Source organism: Grammomys surdaster, unplaced genomic scaffold (assembly GCF_004785775.1).
Source record: "Grammomys surdaster isolate TR1022 unplaced genomic scaffold, NIH_TR_1.0 139, whole genome shotgun sequence".
Taxonomy (NCBI): domain Eukaryota; kingdom Metazoa; phylum Chordata; class Mammalia; order Rodentia; family Muridae; genus Grammomys; species Grammomys surdaster.
In genome coordinates, this window is record NW_021604597.1 from 6,255,752 (window position 1) to 6,281,564 (window position 25,813).

Sequence of the window (25,813 nt, forward strand, 5' to 3'; positions counted from 1 at the left end):
CTCAAGAAATTAGACTCCAGACAACCAAATAACCCTATTAAAAAATGGGGTATAGAGCTTAACAAAAAATTTTCAACTGAGGAAACTCGAATGGCCGAGAAGCACCTAAAGAAATGTTCAGTATCCTTAGTTGTCAGGGAAATGCAAATCAAAACATCCCTGAGATTCCATCTCACACCAGTCAGAATGGCTAAGATTAAAACCTCAGGTGATAGTAGATGCTGGCGAGGGTGTGGAGAAAGAGGAACACTTCTCCATTGTTGGTGGAACTGCAAGATGGTGCAACCACTTTGGAAATCAGTCTGGCGGTTCCTCAGAAAATTGGACATAGCATTACCCGAGGATCCAGCTATACCACTCCTAGGCATATACCCAGAAGATGCTCGAACATATAACAAGGACATATGCTCAACTATGTTCATAGCAGCCTTGTTTATAATAGCCAGGAGCTGGAAAGAACCCAGATGTCCTTCAACTGAGGAATGGATTCAAAAAATGTGGTATATTTACACAATGGAGTATTACTCAGCTATTAAAAACAATAAATTCAAGAGTTTCCTAGGTAAATGGATGGAACTTGAAATTATCATCCTGAGTGAGGTAACCCAATCACAAATGAACACACATGCTATGAACTCACTGATAAGTGGATATTAGCCCAAAAGCTCGCAATACCCAAGATTCAACTCATAGAACATATGAAGCTCATGAAGAAGGAAGACCAAGTGTGGGTGCTTCAGTCCTTCTTAGAAGGAGTAACAAAATACTCAAGGGAGCAAATATGGAGACAAAATGAGAGACAGAAACTGAAGGAGGAGCCGTCTGAAGACCATTCCACTTGAGTATCCATCCCATGTGCAGTCACCAAAGGTAGATGCTGATGTGGAAGTCAGGAAGTGCATGCTGATAAGAGCCTGATATAGATGTCTCCTCAGAGGTCTGCAAAAGTCTGACATATTCAGAGGCAGACGCTCACAACCAGCCATTGAACTGATCATGGGGTTCCCAATGGAGGAGTTAGAGTGAAGACCATTGGAGCGGAAAGGGCTTGTGGCCCCATGAGGAGAGCAACAAACCAACCAACCAGAGCTCCCAGGGTCTAAACCACCAGCCTGGGAGCACTTAGGGAGGGATACAGGGCTTCAGCTGTATATGTAAGAGTGGAGGGCCCTGCTGGGCATAGGTGGAAGAAGAGATCCTTGACCTCATGAAGGCTGGACGCCCCAGGGGGTGGGAATTTGAAGGTGGGGAGGTGGGAGTGGGGGTGTGTGTAGGGGTTACATCTACAGAGAAGAAGGAGGAGGGGTGAGGAGATAGGGGGTTCCTGGGTTGGTGGGGAATTGGGTAAGGGGACAACATATGAAGTGTAAATAAAACATCCAATAAAAAAAAAAGAAAAAAATACTTGGCACATTCAACTATACAACTTAAGATTTATTTACAGATGTAGCTTTGAATTCCTTCAAGTCTTGAAATTAAAGATTAATATAGTAAGAACTTATACAATTCAAAACCTGAATATGTAAAGTCTGACTCTTCCCAGTTTGAGTTATCATGAGACTATGAAAACCCTTTTCATAGCACAAGAAGTAACATGAGACAAGGGACAGAACTTCCTGCCGATTGACCTTTCTCTGTGGACTATGGTTGTTTTCCTTTCCTTAACTGTTCCACTGGAACCTCCTAGTTTTAGGGTGAGCATCCACACAGTTTTAGACAATTCATCAGAACATGAAGTGAGGGAGCTTACAGAAAATACCAAGCAAAAGGATATACTGTCAAAAATTAATTAAAAAGATTGTGTAAACTTCATTTGAAAAACACCTAGGAAGGTGTGCTCTACATGACCCAAAAATATACTGTCTCGTTTTTAAAAATAAATTTGTTATTATTGTTATTATTATTATTATCGATGTGTGTGATACTGGGGGTGTTCATTGGTATGCTTGTGCCATAGAGTACTTGTGGAAGTTGTTAGATGTCAAAGGACTAACTGAGGTGCTTACTGACATATCAAAGCAGATTCTGGTCACCAGGTTCTCCCAGCGTCCTTCAATCTCTACCAGTTACAGTGGCTTCCTTGCTCTTATACCCTGTGCTCTTACCTGAACTCTCCAGCCTTGTGGCTGGACTGCCATTCCCCAGTATGTTCTTCCCTATATAGTTCAGCCATTTCATCTATGCCTCTTTTGTGGCATTGTGGGCCTCTTGCTCTCTTGGCTGATGCTCCTGGAGATCCCTCCTCCATGCCCACTCACATGGCCCAGCTCAGACATGTTTACTCTGGATACTTACAAATGTCTCTGGCTATGCTCACTCTCATATGCACGGTGCTCTCACTCTTATCTACAACAAATCTTCTCTACCGTACGTAGTCACATTCATGTCCGCCCCCCTTTTCCTCTCTTCTCTTCCCTTTTCCCTTCTTCCCTTCCCTCCCTTCCCTCCCTTCCCTCCCTTCCCTTCTTCCCTTTCCTTCTCTTCCCATCCCTAGCCCTTCCTCTCTCCTCCTCTCCCCTCCGCTCTCCTCCCCTTCTCTTCCTTTCCCTTCCTTTCTGTTTTCCTTTCACTCAGAAGTGAGATGGCAGTTTTAGGGCCTTGGTTCTCTCCTTTCACCAGGGGTTATGGGAATAAGTCTATCATGCTTGTGGTCAAGCACTGTTACCACGGATCCACCTAGCTAACCCTAGTTATTTAACTTTTGATGTACTATTAAAAAAAAAAAGCTGGCCCCCAGCCTGAGAACAGGTATAAGAGAAGACAGACAAATAGACCTGCAGACCTGTTTGAATTCCTCCAAGAACTGTGTTTCCTTCCCTGCTGCTACTGCAGTGGAAGCTTACCAGCCTTAGTGTTCATTTCCAAAGAGCATTCCACAACCATTCAATCTTCAGAGTCACACATACATGTACTTGATTATAGCAGTTAAAAATCTCAGACCATGTGTCTCTTCATTCTGTCTCACTGCCTTCGAATTCAGATATGATATCTGCAATGTTGCAGATACCCTAACCTCTACAGGGGGACTACAGGCATGTAAGGCATCAGTAATCACCAGAATTCTAACAAAAGACCTAGGAACTGAATCACATGTGACAAAACTGCACAACAGTCAGGATTTAATGACATTTCTAAAGGCCCAGAGAAAAAAACATGATCCATCCCTGGTCTTCTCAGGGTTATCATCTTATTACACAGTCTAAGGTCCTTACAATACTGAGTATATATGAACGAAGACATTTATCAGGGCTCTGCATGTTAGCCTCAGCATGGCCTCAGAACCTCATCTTGGCTTTATTACATCTAGAAAAAAATCCTTCTCTTTTGTACCATCTGACTAAACTGTAGCAAATTGGAGAAAAAGTTTTTAAAAATTAAATGTTCAAAGGCCAAATCACTTGAAAGGAACAGGAGTTTCCTCAGTTGTGGCTCCTTCATGAATGCCGTTTTTTAAAGCCCTGAGTCACACCCTGACCACACCAGTCACCAAATCCTTTTAGTTAAATATATGAAGTATTTAGAAAAGAACAAAGTCATACAAACCACAAAATAATTCATGCTGAGCACGTCATACATAGATCCAAGGAGTCATTATTTTAACTTATGTATTTTCAACTTTTAATGAGAACAGGAATGATTTATTAAGCAGGCATTTGCTTATAATAAGTGCTTTAGCTCAGAAATCACTTAAATACTGATAATATGATTTTTCATTAGGTCCCTCAATTTATCTCTTGACACACAAAGCAAAGAGAAGTGCATGTGCATCTGCTAAACTTTACTGATAGAAACTTAAAGAAATCCTGTGGGTAACACCACTCACTTTTTTTTAAGAGTTCTTCCCATGGAGACTTCCTAAAGAGAAATCTGGAAATAATTAGAAACTATTAAAGTACCTAAAAAAGTTTGCTTGGAAAAAAGTCAATCTGCTACTCATCAAAGAATGTAGTACACCAAGGATAACTTAAGAGGACATAAGTGTTGTAAGAGGGGCAGGGAGCACCTTATAGCACAGCAGATGCATACCCTGATACCAGGCTTCCTATAACTGAGAAGCCTGTGCAGGATACTGGCCATGTGCTCCTCTGCCAAACACAGCAAAGGCTAACTAACCACCTTATACAATCCTTACACTTTAAAATGATAAGAATACATTTTGCTAAAAAGATGCTAGTAACTAAATTAATACAAACCAAGTGAAGAGTAAAGAAATAATTCTTAAAGTTTAGGATGTACATGGAAAGAAAAGTATCCAAATATAATAAAAATTGTTCTGTGTTTTTGGAACAATAAAAAAAAACTACAACAGAAAATGGTACTATCTTCTGGAAACTAAAAATATGTATTTGAAGAAACACAAAATTCCACTGGGGATAGACTGGACGCCATGCCCCTTAAGACTTTAGAGGGTGCCATATGAACTGAATTATCCTTGACAAGTACCTTCAGACACTTGTAATGTGATCTCATGTGAATTTAGAACACATTTTAGAAACATACTATTGGCAAGAGTTATTTTTTTCAGGAGCTCAGATAAGGAGGGAAGAAAATCAAATATTCTTAATAGTACGTAGAAGTTAACATGGAACTTCCAACAAGAAATGAAAAGTGTAAAAGTAAAAGCATTTAATGAGCTATAGCAAAGAAATATAAGGCACCCAAAATAAATTTCACTTCCTTTTTCTTTCAATCCCTGTGGCTTATTCTAATCCCAGTTTTCAATGTCTTGTCTAAGTTTGAAGATAAATTTTATGCAAACAAACTACAAAATGATACGTGCATTGAAAATTTATTTTGGCAGGAATCAAATCACAGCATGGATACTATTTTATGGTTCTATCTATCTCACTGTGAGGTAAAGGGCCTATAATATACACAGACAGTAAGAATGCATACTCTGAACTACTTCAGTTAGTCTCTCTCTGCGCTCATCATCTACGGTGGCTGACAGTAAGACAAAGCAAACAAGCTCTGTGGGCTCATTTTAAAAGATTCATCATGATTGCCTGCCTTGGCAGGAAGACAGTCAGCAGACGGGTGCTAATTCTATGGGGATCAGCTCCAATGGAAGAAATGCTTTAAGGCCTACAGAAAAGAACATGCTTTGTAGAGATCTAGGCCCAGCTAGCTCTACAGCACCTTTAACATTTTTCATCAGAGGTTTGCCGCTTCTGTGGCCATCCTGCTAAGTGATGAGAATCGTGAATTTTAACAGCAAAGAAAAACGTCATATTATTTTAAGAACCTTTTGAAATGTGTCAATCTTTCTTAGTGCTCTAAAAACCAAAGTCTGAAAACATCCGTGGATCAACAATGATCTGCAATGATGGGCTGATAAGCTTAGCTTCATGCTGAAATAGTTAATTTACCCAACTGCATTTGACAGAATAAAAAGAACTGACTGGCTTTCTTGAAAGTGCTTTGTAGAAAGTAACATTACAGATTAACAGAAAATAAGACAGTTATTTTTAATGTGTGGACCTTTCAAGTTACTTATATGAGGCTATTTAACCAATGAACCATTTAAAATTTTCAGGGTTCAAATACTGAATTATTTTTAAAATTCAGTTTGAAAATCAATCTAAGAGGCCTGTTTACCCGGCTGCCCTGCTGACACACAGGAAAGTGTACTACAGAGACAGCTTACATTTCCCACTCTTCCTTCCAATCAATATCTGAGGCAAAGTTTCATCTCTAGGGCCCCTAATGGCAGGAATTTCTGGAGCCAGCAAATGGGTAATGTTAAACCTACAATTAGAAAAGAGGCCATCAAAGGCACCAGGTCCTAATGCAACACTGCTCTGTATTCTCTGAACTGCTGCAATAGACAGGGCTAAAGAAAAGGAATCGAAACTATGCCTTGCCACAAAAGCTGCTAAATATCTGGATTCTCCTCCGCCTAAAATATCCACAAAGCTCCTATCTCCCTTGAACTCAGGACCTTGGCACTGGGTAAAATTTTTCACAAGCACTGCAGATGGGCTCCTCCCAGGGCTGGTGCTCTTTGTGTTTTCCTCTCAACTGTATTCCTGGCTTTCCACGAACATACTCCTGAAGAAAGTAAACTGGAAATTTGAAGGTAAGCTTTGGCTGTTTGCTCTAAAATATTTAAAGACCAATGAAGTTATGTTCGGCTTATCTGGATTGAGTGTGTTGTTTAGGTGGACTTCAGGCCAGTTATGACTTAGTTGTGATCACCGTTCTACTGAGGAGACCAGGGATAAGTCAGTAAGTAAGCTTTTGCTGTTTGCTTTAGGATGGTTAAAGACCATTGTCTTATGTGGGTTGGCTGTGGCATTAGGTGGACCTCAGGACAGTTATGGCCATGAGACGTGTTTACTCTTCTACTGAGGAGACCAGAGATGAATACAACGGCTACTGATTACAAACATGTAACTCTTTTATTCTAATATTATGGAATATATCGTATTCATATAATAACATGGAAACATGAATTCCTGGTGAAAGCAAAGACTATTAAACTTCTATTTTAGTTATCTAAAAGACTAATATAATACATGGTCTTTCAAGCTTTGGATAGATCATTATTTTGTTTAATTAAAAAGTATTCAACAATTTATCTTTAATTCTTGTTAATAAAAATAATTACCACTCAGTATACTTTTAGATGTAAAAATATATACCATTTCTACATAAAAATGGGAAAGCAGCCCATCAAAGATGACTGACCAGTGGCTGGATTGTATGTGTTTAGTATTGACACGAAAGGGCTACCACTTCTAATCTGACAGAGGAGAAAACAACAGTAACTACTAGTTATGCTCTAAAATTGTAAAATGTGCTGCAAAATTGTAAAAGATGGGACGAACAATATCAAAAGACCTTAAGAACACAGAACAAAGGCAGGCACCCAGAGAATCAAGCAATGGGAGGTCATGGAGGACAGAGACCAGAGAACACAGAGGCGAGAAAGGGACTACAAGGCAGTGCGGGCGTGGGATGGACATCTAGGCAGGAGTGTACCGCAATGCATCACACTATCTCCTGCACCTCCATAGTGAGAGTCAATGTTTAATTATAATTACTTTTATACACATTAAGAAATCTCATGTAGTTTAATTGACCAAAAGAATGAGGCTCTTACCTGCGAGCACAGCAGCATGACTAGCTCCACCACCGATGTGCTGGACTTCATACAAACAAGGCCTGCGGAGGGAAAGGTCAACGCAAAGAGTTACCACAGGACAGGCAAGTACCTGATTTTAAATTATAAAAGATTTCTATGAGACTTCAGAAATAAATTCATCCACACACCTTCTACATTATTTAAAATATTCAGATGTTTCAAATGATATGATAATTCCTAAAATATTGATTTTATGTTTCAGTTATTAGGTCAAGATATTTAAAAATTTTTTATGTAATGTAAGGGATGACTAGTCAGAGCTGCGTTAATCCAAAGGTATTGCTGTAAGACTGTTTCATGGAGTAGAGTACAAGGATAAAAGACCTGCTGGTATTTTCTACATAGAAGATAAATTAAACAATGTATGCATAGCTCATTTACCACAGCTCATTAAATGGTCCAAACTCACAGACCAGGTACAATAAGGATTGAAAACAATGCACACAATAGGTACGCAGTCACACAGATCACCGACTCTGTGTCTGCAGGGGACTGTGTTAAGTTCCCTACATCATCTCTCATGCAGGTCTCATCAGTTCTAATGCCATGCCTGCTCTACAGGAAAAACATCTTGGAAGCAGCGGGCAGTGGTGGTGCACGCCTTCAATCCCAGTACTTGGGAGGTAGAGGCAGGGAAATTTCTGAGTTTGAGGCCAGACTTGTCTACAAGGCTAGTACCAGGCTGGTTGGGGATGCATAGAGAAGAATTCTGTTTTGAAATACCAAAAAAAGAAAGAAGAAAAAAATCTATAAATACTTTGACATTAATTATTCAATTATTCTAAATAAAAGATAATTTGCAGAAAGCATTAAATATAAGAAAACAGATTATAATAGCTAGTTCTAAAACTACCAAAATAAGGAGATGTAAATCAGATTTAATAATAATAATCTCTGTATGAGAATATTAATTATAGTAGTTGCTATCTTAAAAACCAATCTGTGATAAGCACATAAGTTATAACGGCTATTACTTTAAAAGAAATGTCCAAGTCATAGTGCAGTTTTTTTTAAAACACAGTCACCTTAAGAATAGATTTAATTTTTTTTTTACTCCTAAGTACAAATGCAATCTAAAAGTAACTTTTAAATGAACTTTATTATGAGTATGTACATGATGTGTGTTGGGGGACATGTCCTATGAAGGCTAGATGCCAGTGTGAGGGAATTCGTGGATGAGGAGGTGGGAGTGGGTAGGTGGGGTGGGTGGGTGGGGGCACATCCTCATAGAATCAGGAGGAGGAGGGACAGGATAAGGGGTTCCTGGGAAGGGGGAAAATGGGGTAAGGGGATAACATCTGAAATGTAAATAAAATATCCAATTATATATATATATAAAAGGACAGCTGTGTGGGTTCTAGTGCTGGAACTCAGGTCTCTGTGCCTGTGGGGCAAAGATCTCCTGTGAGCCCACCTGCTGGTCCAGTAAATATTCTTATAGAAAGAGATGCTTTGCTCTTACATTAGAATGCTAACAAATGCAATGTTAAAGCAACAATTTTATTTTCTTGTTTTCTTAAGTTGATTTCAACTAGTAGTCTCAAGTGCCTATAGACAAGAGCATGTGCAATTACTACAGGGTGGATAAATACCCTCTGTGCTCATTTTGCTGAAGAGTTTATACATGTCATACATACAGGCAGAACAAGCTTTTAAAAAGTCACTGTTACTCTATCTTTTCAGACCCTATGCAGACAGCTAATGAAATAAGAGACTGACGTGAAAAGCTTGTTTAAAAGATTTGTGTTGTAACTGGTCAGAAACCCTTGCACTCAGGAGCTACAGAGTTAAAAAGATTGATGGACCATGTATCACTTGTTGGCCGATCAAGTACTGGGATTCTGACAAAGAAAACCTTATAAAAAGTCCAAAGGATCATAATTAAGATGTGGGTATATTAACATAGACAATAGTAATCTGCAGTAAGAATTATCTGTCTTTATTCTGTGTTGATTTTGAATACATAGTACTTTAAAGTAAAATCTTAGAAAAATAGAATTATTACTATTCTTAAGCAAACTCTTATGTCATAGTTTATAACTCCTACCAATATTATGATTGCATCAGAAGAAAAATAGAAAAGCTTACACCAGCAATGTATTTTCATAAAGGATTGTGCACAAGCTGACAGAATAGCAAGATCGTGTTTGTAAACACATCCTTTCTCATGTGTGTGTAAGAAGCTGAACTCAGGTCTAAAGAGCCTCATTCTTTACCAGTGAGTTTTCTTTAATTAATTTTGGTCAGAACCACCTGTTCTCAAAGGATAAGCCAGGAAGTAAAAATAGACCTAATATCGATAATGAATACATAAGCTATGGAAATTCTGGAAACTTACAAGAATTATGGTTTCTTGTAAACTATTCCTAAGGGCTAGAAGGAGTACAAACAAGACAAATAGGTACTATGCAGTAGTATACGTAATAATGAAATGCACACACAGGTAATATTTTACCCTAATAAAATCACCATATTTGCAAATGTAAGAAGCATTATACTTCATACTATGGAACTTTAATCAGAAGCTTGAGAAAGTACAATTAATCTGGCGATGCTATGAATTATTTAGACGATGGCAAGTCATGTACTCACACTGAATTCATCTGTAACTAAATCAATGCATCTGCTAGCAACTCTAAGGAAGGTCGTGATGGCTACGTGTGACTAAGTGACTTGGTCAGCATGTTTGGTAAGACGTGGATCAGACGTGGGATGGGGAAGCAATATATTATGCAACAAGAATAACATGATCAAGGAGCAAAGAGAAATGTCTCAATAGACCTTTGTAACTTGGGGGTGGATGACTGGAGTATGGGGGGATGCTGGAAAGCAGAACTGGAACTCTTAAGTTAAAGTTCAGAGAAAGGCTGGAGAAAGAAAATTATAAATGGTTTGGGAGGTTAAGATGAAGAGTTTTGAGCAGGTTATAAAGTAGGAGTAATGATTCTAAGGACTGATGATGGCATTCTGACTGAACAATGACAATCTGCACTTTATCAACTAAAAAGTAGCCTTCACTGGAAGTGTACATGTAATGCAGAGGTAGGTGGTCCTCTGTGAATTTAAGCAAGTTCCAGGCAAGCCAATGCCACATGGTGAGTCCCTTTTGGAAGGTAGTTACAAAAGTACAAGCCACTCAACAGAATGTTCTTACCAATGGTATTTATTCACTAGAATAAATATCCTGCACACAAATACTAACTCAACACTGCAAGGCACTGGTTTTGAAAAGTAAAGCAAAGAGCTAGATTGAGATAAGTTGGATTTTGTGGCACGAGCGGAAGCAGGTTGGCAAATAAAAGATGCTCTACTAGAAGAAGCCTGCTGAGTCTCTGAGCATACTGTGAACTATATTGCTTAAGGTAGCCAAGACATACATGTGTGCATATTAATTTTAGATGGTCTAGATCCAGATATAGACCATCTAGCAAACAGATATAGATAGCAAAACAGATATAGGAAGAAAGCGCTTAACCCAATTTATCTGATACTGAGTACACATTTACTACTTTGAGAATTCTACTTTGAGAATGTATTTCCTCTTGCTAAAATGAAACCAACTAAAACAATAAAATGAAAACACTATACTAATGGATAGACAAGATTATAATATACCCAAATGAATATGAAGTTAGAAACTTGGTCTTTGTAAACAAAGCTATCTTTGTTTAATACAAGCACTACCCAAAACTACAGTTAAATTTCTTTTCAAGACCAGCTAGTCTCCAGAGAGAATCTGAGGGTCTGACTAATCTTTTGAACTTGAAAATCAACTTGAAAGAACCCTTTAGCTTTCATATACTGCATAACAGTCCAGTCTCTAAGGCTGCTCCTCTTGGTAGGATGTGATGGGTAATAGTCAATATACAACAAGCAAATGGACTCTTCTGGGAAGCAACATTACATTCTCTTTCACAAAGGGCTTATTCTGAAATAGGAGCTTTGGACAGAAATCTATGACAAAGAATCTCAACAAGTATTTAGAAATTATCATTAGTTGAAAAGAAACAAGCAAACAAACAAAACATAACTTGGATGGGAAGGGGTAAGAAAATTGAAGGAACAAAAGGCCAATTCATCTAGAAAACACATACTGAACATTGTGTACAATGTCCTGGAGGGTTTAATATGAGCGAGGAGTGCAGTGGAGATGCTGTTAGCAGGTAACTGAAATGTGATACAGAGGATCCTGGAGGGTGTACAGGCCAGCACGGTTAGCAGCCTTGTGTGGGAATGCCTACATGGGTAGCAGTGGTCTGGTTGGTGTTAACCCTATGTTGGCCAAAGAGGGGTAAAACAAATGTCTGAGATATGAAAAAAAAAACAGACAGACTGACAGACAAACAAACACACAAAACACCACCAATAACATCAAACCAGAACAATGGAACTGGGGTATAATACTGTGAACAATAGTTCTCAACCTTCCTAATGCTGTGACCCTTTATTACAATTCCTCATGTTGTGGTGATCCCAAACCAGAAAATTAATTCATTGCTACTTCATAGTGTAATTTTGCTACTGTTACAAATAGTAATGGAGATATCTGCTATGCATATCTGCTATGGATATCTGGTATGGTACCCATGAAGGTTGTGACCCATAGATTGAGAACCACTGGTATAGACTGTGAAGGATAAAAGAAAGTACCCTTGGTGATTATTGTGCCTTAGTTTCTCATGCTGGAAGACAGGAACACCACCAGAGAGTGGCTTTAGGATGCCGCAAAATCTCTACAACTCTCTGGCACAATAAACATTTCCTGCATTTTTCTATACCTTTTTACTTCTGTATTAGAAAAATGGCATTTATTGCTTCTTCTAACACTGGCAGGGTCCTCTCCATAAAAGTTACTTTTAAAAACTACCAGATAGTTTTAAAAATCATCAGGGTAAGTAATTGATGTGTATTCCCAAATTTAAAACCTTGAAAACAAGATTCCAAGAACAGTTTTACAGAACTACTGGAAATACCAATGATGGGTTAGAGCTCCATTATAAGAGTGAATAAAGCCAGAATAATGAGCATGTGTAGAGGGGTATGAGAACTAATACTGCACTAGACATCTCAAGTTCTTCCTATTCTTTTTTTTCTAACAATTTGATGGCATCAACTATAATATAACTTAAAGAGGCTACAATATTAAATACATTTGGAACATTAAATTTATTCAATTTGTTTTACATTAAAATAATAAATTTTATCTGAAAACAAAGTCCATCCAAATACTGCAGACAGTGAGAGCTGATTTGTACAATGTGTTAACAACTCGGTTATTACAAAATGGCAGGCTGGCTGTATTAGAATTACATTGTTCAGTCTCCTTCTCTCTAGAGGCCTAGGTAGTTAATGTCTTACAGTGAGTGTCTGCTACAGCTACTCATTACTGTTTCTGTGCCACTACACTGCAAAAGTAGTCTCAGAAACAGGATGGCTCTATGCTAACAGGGATGTCTACCAAATATGCATGGACAAATTTATCCACAGTTTTTTTTTTAACTTTAGGGGAAATAATTTGGTGTACCCATAGGTGTTTTGTTTCCAAAAATCAAAAGAAAAAATTGAAAACTTTCTTTTAAGGCTACAGAACACCAATGATTCAGGCTCTATGATCAAAAATTGGTAAATGGGAACCTCATGAAACTGAAAAGCTTTTGTAAGGCAAAGGAAACTGTTAACAGGACAAAACAGCAGCCTATAGATTGGGAAAAAGATCTTTATCAACCCTACACATGATAGATAGAGGGCTAATATCCAAAATATATAAGGAACTCAAGAAGTTAGACACCAAAAAAACCAAAATAAGCTCTAGCACTCCTAGGAATATACCCAAATGCTGCTCCACCACATACTGGTGAGGATGCGGAGAAAGGGGAACTCTCCTCCATTGCTGGTGGGAGAGTAAACCTGAACAATCATTCTGGAAATCAATCTGGCAGTTTCTGAGAAAGTTGGAAATAGTTCTGTCTGAAGACCCAGCTATAGCACTCCTGGCCATATACCCAAAAGATGTTCCCTAAAACTTTTGCCTGTCTATGGAATCTGTTCACCAACTGAATTGCCTTGTCTGGACTCTGTGAGACAGGAAAAGCCTAACCCTACAGAGACTATGTGCCTGAGTGGAGGGATTTGGGGGAGTTGGGGGGTACCCTCTAAGAAAGAAGGGGAGGGGGCATGGAAGAGGGTTTCTTTAAAGGGGGACTGGGAAGGAGAGTAGTGATCAAGATGAAAAATGAATAAATTAATTAAGTAATGGAAAAAATAAATTAAAAAAAGATTTCCAAAAACTGGAGTAGCAGTAAAATTTCACCTGAATAGTAATGCTCTGTTTAGTTTACAATCCTCATTCCCCTTGGTGTCAACATTCATGCCTCCGCAGGCATGGCACTTTGAGTAACTAAAGTTCTCCACCAGTTAGCATACACCTTCCTGAAGAGGCTATGAAATAAATTTAAATGTGACTATTAGCTTTCTTATATGTCCGAGTTATAAAATGTTTCTGGCTTTGAAATTCTGAATAAGGGTTTTCAAATATTTACTTTAAAAAATTTCATGTGAATTATCTTCTTCATGTCCATAGTAATGATATTCATTTACATGAAATACATTAAAAATTTCACGAAGAAATAAATATTAGTAAAATAAATATTGTACATTTCCCCATAGAAATTCTACTAGGTTAAAGGAAGTAAAAGTCCATTTCTAAAGGGGAACAGCTGAGTGAAGACCTTTAGCCTGTACATTTAGAATGCCCGTGTTGGTCAGAAACAAAGGTAGCTGTAAGGTGACATAGCACACACATAATCATTTTGACTGTCGTAATCTTAGTAACTACTTGTCATTCTGCTGATATGTCATAGGAATTATGATGACATAATAATTCAGAGAGCATGTGTGTGTGTTTTGTCTGGCTTGAAGTTTGTAACACTCACAGAAGATTTTTCTATAAAACCAGAGATAAGAAACCTATGACAACAGGTCTGACATGAGTTCCTCCTCTTGAAGCTGACTTCTACTTTAAACACTTGCTGATTTGTGTTATCTCATCAAAAATGTCGTAATTAAAAAATATTTTGGTAATTGTTGATAATCAATGCCACTTCTCATGTTTTTCACATTCATTGACCTGATCTTAAAACCGGGTGAAATGTCTAAATTATTCAGTAGTAATCACGTTGGACAAGGTTGTGCTTAAACACATCTTAAGTTAAATTATTTACTTTGGGGTCCACAACTAAGCAAATGCTAGTGGCCTTGCACTGAGGAAGCACTTTGTAACCTAAGGAAGCCAACACAATCTTTGGCTTGAAAAAGCTATCAGCTCAATTACAGAGAAAAAGCATTCACTTTTATGTCTATAAAACAATCTACACTATACTAAAAACAGAATTACAGCTATATATTATTTTTTTAAAAAGCAAAAAAATAATTATTTTTGATGTTTCTTAGACTCACTGAACTTTTTTTTTTAACAACAATAGTGAATGCCTGGAATGTCTTGCCCTTTTCTTGACCTCTTGATTTAGTTAAACTGCAATGAAGGCAATGAAATAGGGAACTAAGAGACATGTTCACTGTCACAAACATCTGGCCTTTCTAGTCTCTCAGGGTTAAACTTGATTACAACCGATTGTTAGTTCTATGCTAGTTCCTGGCAAACATGCTCCCCTTCTCCCTGAGAAACTTCAGAATCTAAAATCCTCACTTCAATGCAAACAATGATAAATATGTCTGTGTCAAGTTCAGCACTGTACAAAAGCAACTGGGCCAAATAATCATCAGAAAGTATCCATGTAGTTTATCTATGCATATCATCAAGTGAAATATCAGTAATCAAGGAGGAGAAATACACCCAATCATGCTGTATGACATAAGTAGCAACATAAATAGTTTAAACAGAGGATGCAGAAATGTCTTTATTTTAAAATGACATCGTATGTTTAAATGAATTCTTTTAGCAGTAATATATAAAGATGAACAATTTATAGTTGTATTTCTAAACTACGTATATTCTAGCTCTCATTCATTTAAAACTCAAATAAATATATGTAAGTTCTGAAATTTAAGAAAATTTAAAGTTGCTCTAAGAGTCATATGAACCCTTAAGGTCTTTATATTTGTATTACAAATGCAGGTTCTTTTTCTCTTAAGTACTTAGCATTAATAAGCCATGATAAATGTAAATGCCAGGTATCACTTTCTTTTCATCAGAAAGCTTTCGTAAATTCGCAGATAAAAGGCTAAGACAATTACTAAAAGGAAACTACTTGATAATTATTGTGATGAAAGCACAAAGGGAAATGCTTTCAAGTGGGGCAGCTCAAGGGGAGGTTGGACAGGGCTATTCTCAAGAGCCATAGCCTAACCCAACAATTACAGGCTTCAATTGTGGAAGCAGTCTGAGAAAATAAGACCTTAAACAGCTGCGTGCTCAAGAATTCTAAGTTCTCAGACTCGACCCTGACTGAGCGTCTGTCATAAATGTAGCATTTAAAGCAAAACACTAAAGGTGAGCAATGAGTCATCTGTTTTTATTTAATATTAGCAATGAAATGTGGCCTTGCAGATTAAGTGATATAATAAATATTCTTAAAGTGGCAGAAATTATAAGCTCATATTTTACTTAAAGGAATAATTCATTGCTATGATATTCCTCAAACTGTGTAAATAATATATATCATGCTGTTATTAATTTAATTACAAACTAAAATTATTTTGTGTTATTGTGGGCCTGTGAAACAGATCATCAGGAAAAAGCACAAACCTGACGACCAGAGCTTCATCCTTAGAACCCAAATAAAGGCGTAAAGAAAGAATCAGTGCCAAAAAGGTGTAGTCCTACCTCATGCATGTGTTCAATGACATGCACATACCTACACATCATCACATACACACAATAATAATAAAAAATGTAATAATTATCTTGTCTAACTAAATATTCTAAATTTAATTCAAGTCTAGATATAATTCAAAGTAAGATTTTAGAGACAAATTATATTATATACCAGTGATCCAATAATGATGCATAAGAGTTTGTTTGCAAGTATCTATGTAGACACAAAGACATAGAATAAAATATTAGAACTTATCAAATAAAAGTAAACAGTACTTTCTAATTCCTCTTAGAAAAAGAGATATTTCTACTTTGAAACTGAATGTATATGAAGCACATTGATCAGAAAGGCAGGAACTGTGGTTTCCAAGAATTAAGCTGAGCTCTAAAACAGTATTGTAAATAGTTACAATGTGCCAGTGCACAAATGAAACAGGTTAAGTCCTACTTCCTAGTGAAGCCTCGATTCTAGTGGAAAACCCAGGCAAACACACTGATCAGTTTTCAGTCAGGGCAGCAAGGCCTATCTCAGCAGCATTTGAGGACAGTGGTTTGGTGATCTAGATTATGTTTAATTAATTTTTAAACAGAAATAGGAAACAGTGGCATTAACAGGAATCAACAGGAAATGTGAAACTTGCATGACTGGTCTTATTTGTAGGGAGAGTGACATGGTACTCTAAAGGTCAGTAATCAAAAATGTTTGAATTTGCTAAATAGGGTGTTCAAATACTAACAGTATCTTCTTCAGAGAGTGCACCTAGCCTTAATCATTCTTTACATAACAAAGCAAGTATGCAAACAGACAAAACATCTCTGTTAGAAATAACTTCCCAATCAGACACTTTGCTGTTATGCTATCTAAATATCTCTGTAAGCTTTCTAAGTAGATAGTCTTAATGTTAAAATGATCACAAGCTTAATGAGAAAAATATCTTGAGTTGGACCTAGTAGAACTAGAAAAACCACATGAAATAGAGAAAAGAATCTGTTAGGGTTGAAGATGATGTCATGCATGTGGGGCACAAAGCACAAGTCCTATTTCCACATGGAGAAGGGCAAGAATAACCTAAACACTAAAGCCCATGGCAAATATAAACTGCAGCTTTAAAGAATCTGTTCTCTAAACCTCCTGATTGCACCGAGTTTTGATCATCAGATATGTCTACATAAAAGCAAAATATTTGAAGAATTCTGGGAAAACTTTGAATAAAAATTGTAACATACTATATTCATATGGCATTTCAATTTTTCTTTTTTTACAACTAGAGTTCTTAGCTTAGTTCATAATCTAGAAATTTTGAAAGCTATTACAAAAGCTATTGAAATATAAGTGCCTATGATCTACAATCATTTGAGTGTACCTGATCCTGCCAAGGTCAACTAGTTAAAATTTTCTGATAAACAGAACACACACACACATTATATTTACATGTTTATATAATTATATATTCATATACTGGTTATATAATTTATACAAAATATAATAAAGAAAAATATATAATTATATGTAGAACTTAAATATAAGAATATAAATATATATAAAATATATATCATCAAAAATGTATTGTAAGTAACACATTTGAAAAATAATTTTATATATTAAGACTGTCAACTGTCCATGCACGTTTTGAACAATATAAATATAAAGAATCAGTGGTAAAAGTCCTAGCAAATATTTATTTCTTGTCTATTTTTTCCCTCAGATTGTTTTAGTGAGAATTAGTCCTTAATGACTTGTTTTTCTTTGTTATCTAGAGTTTCTGTAAGCTGTGGCACCTCCACCTAATTAAGAAGCATCTGTATGTGGAGAATTGCATTTTGACACCTGAGTAGGACTGATGGGAGACTAACGGTCAGAGCTGACTTGCCCTGGGCCTGACCTCAAAGCCTGAAACTAGAGGAAAAAGGGAGATATGTTTGACAGCCCAGGAAAAAGTCTACATATGGATGCCTGTAAAAAGTTGTACTGGTATTTAAAATTCAATTTGGGTACATGTCACTGAGATTTAGAATGTTACTGGTAAACAGTAGACAGTTCTTATATTTTCTTTGAGATCTTTTACTATTACAGCTTCCCATGAGCTCTCAGAACTGGGCAATTTTATTGACAGTATCAAAATTCTATATTTGTATCTAGTTTTTAACTAATTCCAAAAAGTTCATGTTTACTGGCACATCTTTTAAGAGTTGGCTGGTCATTTAATTTTGCTATTTACTGATTGGGTTCTTTGCTTTCTTACTGTTTAGTGTCTTCACTTCTTGGATTATTCTAGGTATTAATCCTTTTAAGTGTCTTGTGATGTTTTACTTGTATTCCATATGATGCCTCTTCATTTGATTAACTGTTTGATGATATCACATTCATTCATTGTTGGCTGACATTGGCATAACATTGACAAAATCCTTCCCTATGCCTACTTCTAAAGTATTTTCACACATTTTTCTTTAAGTTTCTTTAAGTTTCAGGTCCTACAGTAAGGTATTAATTAATTTTGAAAATTTTTTTGCATAGAAAGGGATCTAGTTTAATATTTGTACACACAGATATCAAGTTTTCCTAGCATTATTTATTAAAGAGGCTGTTGTTCTATGTATATATGGTGTGTTTTGATGTGTTTCTCAAGAGTTATGTGGCTAGAACCATAGATTTCTATTTGGATCTCCCATTCCACTGATGTACATGTATGTTTTGTGTCACTACCATGCTGTGTTACTTCTGCTTTGTAATTTGAAAGGATTCTGGAGTGAATTCATCTGGACCCATAGTAATTTTTTTCCCACTGGGGAGTATTTTCTACTACTGCATCAGTTTCCTTGCTTGTTATGGATGGATCTGTTTTAATGATCTTATTAATTTAATTTTGTTAAGTTGATATGCATCTAAAAATTCATTTACTTTATACTCTGCAATTTAATAGAATATAAAATTTCAAGGAAGTTCCTATTAATAAATGTCTGAATTTCATTAGTATCTCTCATAATGGCTCCCTTTTCACCTCTGATTTAATTAGTTTGAGATAGTTCTGCTTATTTTGGTTAATTCAGATAAAGATTTGCTGATATTGTGTTTTTTTTCCCTTCAAAGAACTCTATTTTGAGGAAAGCCTTAGAGTCTTATGCTTTTTTTATTAATTCCTTTTTCAGAATTTTGTCCATTACTATTATATTTCTTCCACTATGCATGCCCTCTAATACTTCCAAATCTCCGTGTTACCCACAATTTCTTTCAAATTATTGGCCTTTCAGTTATTGTTTTACACACACACACACACACTCCAATACCACCTATAGAGTCAGTCCCTTTAGTTTAGTATTGCTCATATCTCTATGTGTTTAGAGTTGACCACTTGAGACTGGGCTAGTCCATCAGGATGCTAATTCCTGGAGAAGACCGATTCTACATTTTTTTCAGCAGCAACTGTCTGTCACTCTTCACTAGGAGTGAAACCCTGTGAGATTTCCCACATCCGCCCTGGCATGTCAACAAACTGATGTTCTTATTATGCAGGTCCTGTTTAGGTGATGGAATTTCTAGAGTTTTCACGGGTTCAGCTGCTTCAGATGTCCTGATCTTCTGGCTCTTATGAATTTTCCATGCTCTCTGTCATGATATTCCCAACTTGGGTATAGAGGGTGCATTATAAAGGAACTGGGGTTGAGTACTCAGTCTGTAGTCCTCTGCATCTCGACTGTTCCTGGATTTATATAATAATCTCCATCTGCTGCAAAGATAAGCTTCCTCAATAAGGGGTGAGAGTTACACTTATCTGTGGATATAACAGTAAGTATTTAGAATATAGTTGGGAATTATACTGGTTTAGAAAAGTCACAGTAGTAGTTTCTCCTCTTGGGTTCATGACTTCATCAGTTATAGGTAGTTAGCTGGTTTATAGTTCCAGGTAAGCAAGCTTTTTGACTGATCAGTGCCTTAAGTCCAATTAGGCAGCTGCTGATTACCTTCAAGAAATGGTACTAGTAGAAAAATAGACATTAAGATCAATGGAACAAAACAGAAAACCCATGCATAAATTCATATAGATACAGCCATCTTATTTTGACATAAATGCTAAAATTACACACTGGAATAAAGACAGCATTTTCAACAAACACTTCTTGGAAAACTGAATGTTCAAATGAAGAAAAAATATTAGATCCATATCTATCATGCTGTAGAAAAACAACTCCAAAAAAGACCTCACTATGAAACCTAAAATGCTAAAACTGCTAAAAGAAATACACTGACAATATCCTAAAGATACAGACTAAATAAGACTGTTTTCTCAGGAATGAAGAACAAATATTAACAAATGAGACCTTGCAAAACCAAAAAGCTTCTGTGCAGTAAGGGAACAATGACTGGATAAAGAGGAAGCTCACAGAGTGAGAGATCATCTATGCCAAACATATATCTGATATCAAACAAATATCCAAACATACAAACAACTAAGATAATAAAAATAAAACACAAAGAATAAAAGCAACAAAAAGGCAAATGACTCAAATTTAAAAATGGGCTATAGATCTGAAGAAAGTATCTTCAAAGGAAGAAATAACTATCTTTAAATGTATTCAACATACTCACTAATTAAAGAAATATAACTAACTTAAAAGTATTTTGAGATTTCATACCCAGGTCAGAATGGCTAACATCCAGAAAGAAATTACAATTTTTGGAGGGATTGTAAACTGGTGAAGCCATTATGAAAATCTGTGAGGAACACTCTCAAAAAAGGCTAAAAGTAGATCTCCCACATGATCAATTATATTCCTTGGATTATACCTGTAGAACCTGACACTGCTCCAGCCGTACTTGCTCAGTCATGGTCAATGCTACTCCATTCACAATAGCGAGGAAACAGAAACAACTTAAATGTTTCTCTTGATATTGTCTAGTTGCATTCTACTGTGATCAGATAGAAGAAATTACTTCAATTTTCCTTTTTGTGAAGCTTTACTTTGTGTCTTAAATATAATCTACTTTGTAGAAAGTTCTTTGAACTGCTGAGATAAATACGTATTCTGCAGTGTTTGGATGGATATTTTTCAGGTGTTGGAACTTTACCTACCAGGGTTGTTTTAGGGTTCATCTGCATCTTTACTATTAGTGATATTTGTTTTATAAAATTGGGTCCCATGCTTTGTGTGTATGATTATAATATCCTCTTCATGGTCTTCATGGATTGCTTTCTTAATCACTTTGGAATAATCTTTCAAAAAAGAACCCCTTCTGCCCAGTTTTAGTTTGAAGCTGTTTTGTCAGATATAAACGAGTGAGAAACACTTGTTCCATAAGTACATTTTACTTGATACCTTTTCCATTCTTTCACCTCTGAGGAATTCTTTCTTATGGGAAGATGCATTTCTTGAAAGCAAAAAAAAAGATGTGCCCTAATTTTCCATTATGTTAGTTTATATCTTTTGATTTGGGGAATTGAAACCATTAATACAGTTATTACTGATGGGTATAAATTTCTGCCATTTTCTTGACTTTAGTTTGGATTCATCCTACTTCTTGCTTAGCTATTATTATAGCAGGTCATTCTCCCTATAACCTCATGGATGTGTTTGTCTTTCTCATCAGTCTTAGGATTTCTTCTAGTATATTTTATAGAGATGACTTAGTAGGAATGACTTTCTTTAGCTTGTTTTAAGGTACAGAGTTTTTCTTTTAGTTGTGATGGGTAGCTTTGCCAGTACAAGAGCCTGGGCTACCAGATTTTGTCTTTCAGAACTTAAAATACATTATCCCAAGCCTTTATGGCTTTTAAATTTCTTGAAAAATCTCTCTTTTATGTGATTTGGTGTTTCTCCTTTGCTGTTTTTTATGTATTTCCTTTGTTCTGTGTATTTAGGATTTTTATTATGTGATGGGGTACTCCTATTTGATGTTGTCTAATGTTCTAAATGCTTTTTACATCTGGTTTGCATTTCCTTCTCTAATTGTGGGAAATTTTCTACTATAATTTTGGAGAAAATACATTCTATGCCTTGAGATATCCTCCCATGATTCTTAAATTTGGTTTTTCTTTACATTGTGTCTTGTATATGTTGAAAGTACTGTTAAAATTGTTCTATTAATTATTGTCCTTGTCTAAATGTTCTAACTCCTCCACTTTGCCTTCAAAGCCAGACAACGTATTCTTTCCTGATCCAGTTTATTGGTATAGTATTCCATAGAACTGTCTTTACTGAAGAACTTACTAAAGAGTTACTTCATATATTGCACTAACTTTCTTATTTTATTCAGCATTTGTGCATTTTTTTGATTACTTCAAAAATTGTCATAAGACAATTGAATACAGTTATTCTTGAATTCCTTTTCTGGGATGTCATGTAATTCAATATCACTGGGGGCTCTTTACTATGAAATCAGTATTGATTTTAAGAAATCATTCACCTTCATACTTCTACTTGTGTTTTGTGCTATGACTTTCTTTTCTAAATTAAGGAACCTGAAGGCATTTATATTTATTTTAGGTATATTAAATCATTCCTCTTTTATAAGGCATGTTTGCCCTCTTCAAGAGGGTTGGTTCTTATAGGGTTCTGGTGTTGATTTTCTCTGATACATTCATTGATGGTTATATGATGAGGCTTGATCACCAGTTCTCCCCAGTGATTATGATATTATTTTCAGAATCAATCACTATCACAGGGCCCAATAAAAGAACAGTCAATCAATTACAATTTAATCATATTATACATGCCAACAATTTTATCAAGGGAAGGCTAACTGACAGTTGTGTGTATAGTTATATATTATTTTGAGTATGAATGGAAAGGAAAAGAACACTTATGGTAAAACTAGTGTTTAGTACTGGGTTGACAACATGGAAAACTGGGGAGATGGAAACAGAGAAGTGGAAGTGGTAGAAACAATGTACATTAGGGTGATGGAGTCTGCAGAGAAGACTGAATGGAAAGGGAGAAAGAAATAAATCACATACATACATGACTCACATGAGGTATGCCATTCTCAGCTAATGGGAGATTGGAAACCATCTGTAATCACAAATCTGAGCAGCCTACTATGTCCTTTGGAAGATGAAAATGAAAAATGAAAGAATGGGAAAAGGAGACTAAGAAAAGAGACAGGAGGAAGTATAGGGTACAGAAAAATTATAACCTGCTTGTCATATGGCTTTCAGGTGTATATCCTGACTCTGGGCCTTCCTTTTGGAAATCTGGTTACAGATGTGGTCTGGTCAGGAGGCTTGCTTCACAGGTGGAGTGCCACATGTTAGCCATACCTCTAGAGAGTCCTTCAGGCTTCCAGCTTCTAGTGTCAGCCTCACTGCTATGTACTCTTCTCCCATCAATTAGCTGCTTGCAATGAGAGTTCAAGTTCCCATGCAGATTCTCACCTGGATCCACATCTTCCTCCAAGGATGCAGAACCAGAAGACCTTTCCTTGAGTCTGGCAGAAATTTGCTGAAGCTGAGTCAGTGTGTAGTCTCCATGTCTCTGCTGAGTTTGCTATATGCAAACTCATCAACAAGCTCAACTAAAGTCTTTCCGAAATGGAGTCTCATAGTTGTTCCAGGCTGAGTCTGCTACTTTTCCAACTATGCTTGCTAGGCACAGTGAAGTCCTACTTGGGTTAGCTAGCTACAAGATGGCTACCTCAATCACAGATCCACATCCATGTATGTACCACTGGTCTCTGGACCAGCAGGTCTCCATGCTTCTAGGTCTTAAGCCAAGTATCTCATTTTAATAAGAGATTTTTTTAAAGCTATATAATAAAATGCCCCATTACTTTACAAAAGGATTTTACACGCTACATTTTTCATTCTCGTAAATGTTCTGTTCCTTACAAGATTAATACTTTTGTCTATATTTTCTACTGTTTCTTAAATCTGTATTTCATTTATTTTTAATAATATTGCTGTTTTTATTTTATGAGACTTGATATATATATAAATTTTTATTAATCATCCCATTTGTTTACATCTCAAAGGATATCCCACTTCCTGGTTACCTCCTCTACCTACCCCCCATCCCATGATACCCACTTCCAGGTTACTCCTCTGCAATCCCCCTATCCCACAACTGCCCTCCACCTTCCCTTTTGCCTGTATGAGAGTGCTCCCACACCCAGCTATACTCTGCCGCCCCATCCAGCATCCTCCTACCTGGGGCATCAAACTTCCCAGGGACAAAGGGCCCCCCCCCCTCTCGTTGCTGTCAGGCAAGGCCATCCTCTGCTACATATGTATCTGGAGACATAGATCCCTTTAGGTACATTCCTTGGTTAGTGATCTAGACTCTGGGAAAACTGGGTAGTCAGGCTAGTCTATGTTGTTCTTCCAATTGGGTTGCAATATTCCCCTGCTCCTCCAGTCCTTCTTCTAGCTTCCCCACCAGTACCCTGAGTTTATCCACCTCTGCATTGGTCAGCTGCTGGCTGGACCTCCCCTGGAACTGCCACACTTGATTCCTGTCCACAAGCACCTCTTGATCATGGCAACAGTGTTGAGTTTGGTTTCTGCAGATATGATGTATCCTCAGGTAGGGCACTTCCCCAGTTGGTCCTTCAGTGAGCTTTTTAGAATTTTGTTTCATCATGGTTTGACAGGTTGCCTAAGCTCCCTCACCTTTTGACTGTAGTTACTTAGTTCTACAAATCTTTAAAATCTGTTCTTTGCCGTGCCCAGTAAGTTTTCATACATTGCAATCTCTATTTCCTGTCCTCTCAAGCAAATTTATAATATCCCCTGTAATATCCTTAATTGACGCCCTGGTTGTTGGGAGCATGCTGATGAGTGAAGCGGCAACTTAAGGGTTCTGTGGAGAGTCAGTTGTACCGGATGGTTTTTTTTTCTTTTTTTTTTTTTTTTGCTGGGGTAAACACGTGAGGGAGTGTCTTCCAGAAGTGGACACAAGTGAAAGGCTAAGGCATGGTAAATGTGAAAGGACATCTCATCAAAGCAGACACAAAGAAAGGATGTTCTGCTTAAGCAAGCATGCGATGATGATTCTTCTCTAACAACACGCATGTACTAGTCCACCTTACATTGTGTAGGTGAGCTACATTTGTCAGACTCCATAGAAATGGATCAAAATCTTCTGGTGGCATGCTGCAGTTTCTTGCCACTTCCATGGACTTGGGCTAATTGCTAGCGTGATGTCAGCTGAGACAGACTCACATGCTGAGGCAAGACCCATCGAAAACACATGATGTTTGGAGGGAATATAAGAAGGATTCACAAAGGACAGTGACGAGGCTGGGCGTGGTTTGCTTATAGAGCTAGCTGTGCAATGGTTTTGTTAGTCTCATGTCTTCACTGATCTTCATTTCACTAAGAGAGGCATAGCCAAGAACTTTTCCTGCCGTTCCCATGCTCCCATTGGCCCTGATACCTCCTTCTGACTTGAGCTGAGGCTGAGGCCTGGCTATTTCTGCTAGGTAGTTGTCAGCACTGCTGCTGCTAACACAAGTTCGCCGAACTGGACTTTTGGTGTATCCATAAAATGTCTAAGAAGGATCAAGTTGCTGCTGCTGACTCCTGTGAACTAAATTACTGATTTCCTGACAACACAGGTAGGTTTTACCCCAAAGAATTCTTTCTAAATAGGTCTATTTCCCCAGATGCTTTCTTTTCCACTACTTCTGGTAAGTGGTGGGCTAAAAGAGGTTAAGGCACTTAAGAACCATCATTAAAAATAAAATTTGAAAAAATTAAAGTTACAGGTGAGTTTCAATGTCCATAAAATTCCTTTTAGTTTGTTTTTATACATTGCAGGCCTAAGTGATCTTCTGAGCCTTTTTTATATTTGTTAAGACTTGTTTTCTGGCTTAATGTGATCTAGCTTGGACAATTTTCCCT

The 25,813-nt window shown here is 37.0% G+C and overlaps 1 protein-coding gene across 1 annotated transcript in view; it reads right to left on the bottom strand.

Annotated features, from left to right (window-relative positions):
• Window positions 1–25,813, bottom strand: part of Nbea (neurobeachin) — a 513,393-nt gene that overhangs the window by 252,023 nt on the left and 235,557 nt on the right. The window contains exon 34 of the mRNA XM_028763470.1: window positions 7,106–7,167. Coding sequence (XP_028619303.1) covers window positions 7,106–7,167 — 62 coding nt within the window. The remainder of the gene's footprint in view (window positions 1–7,105; window positions 7,168–25,813) is intronic.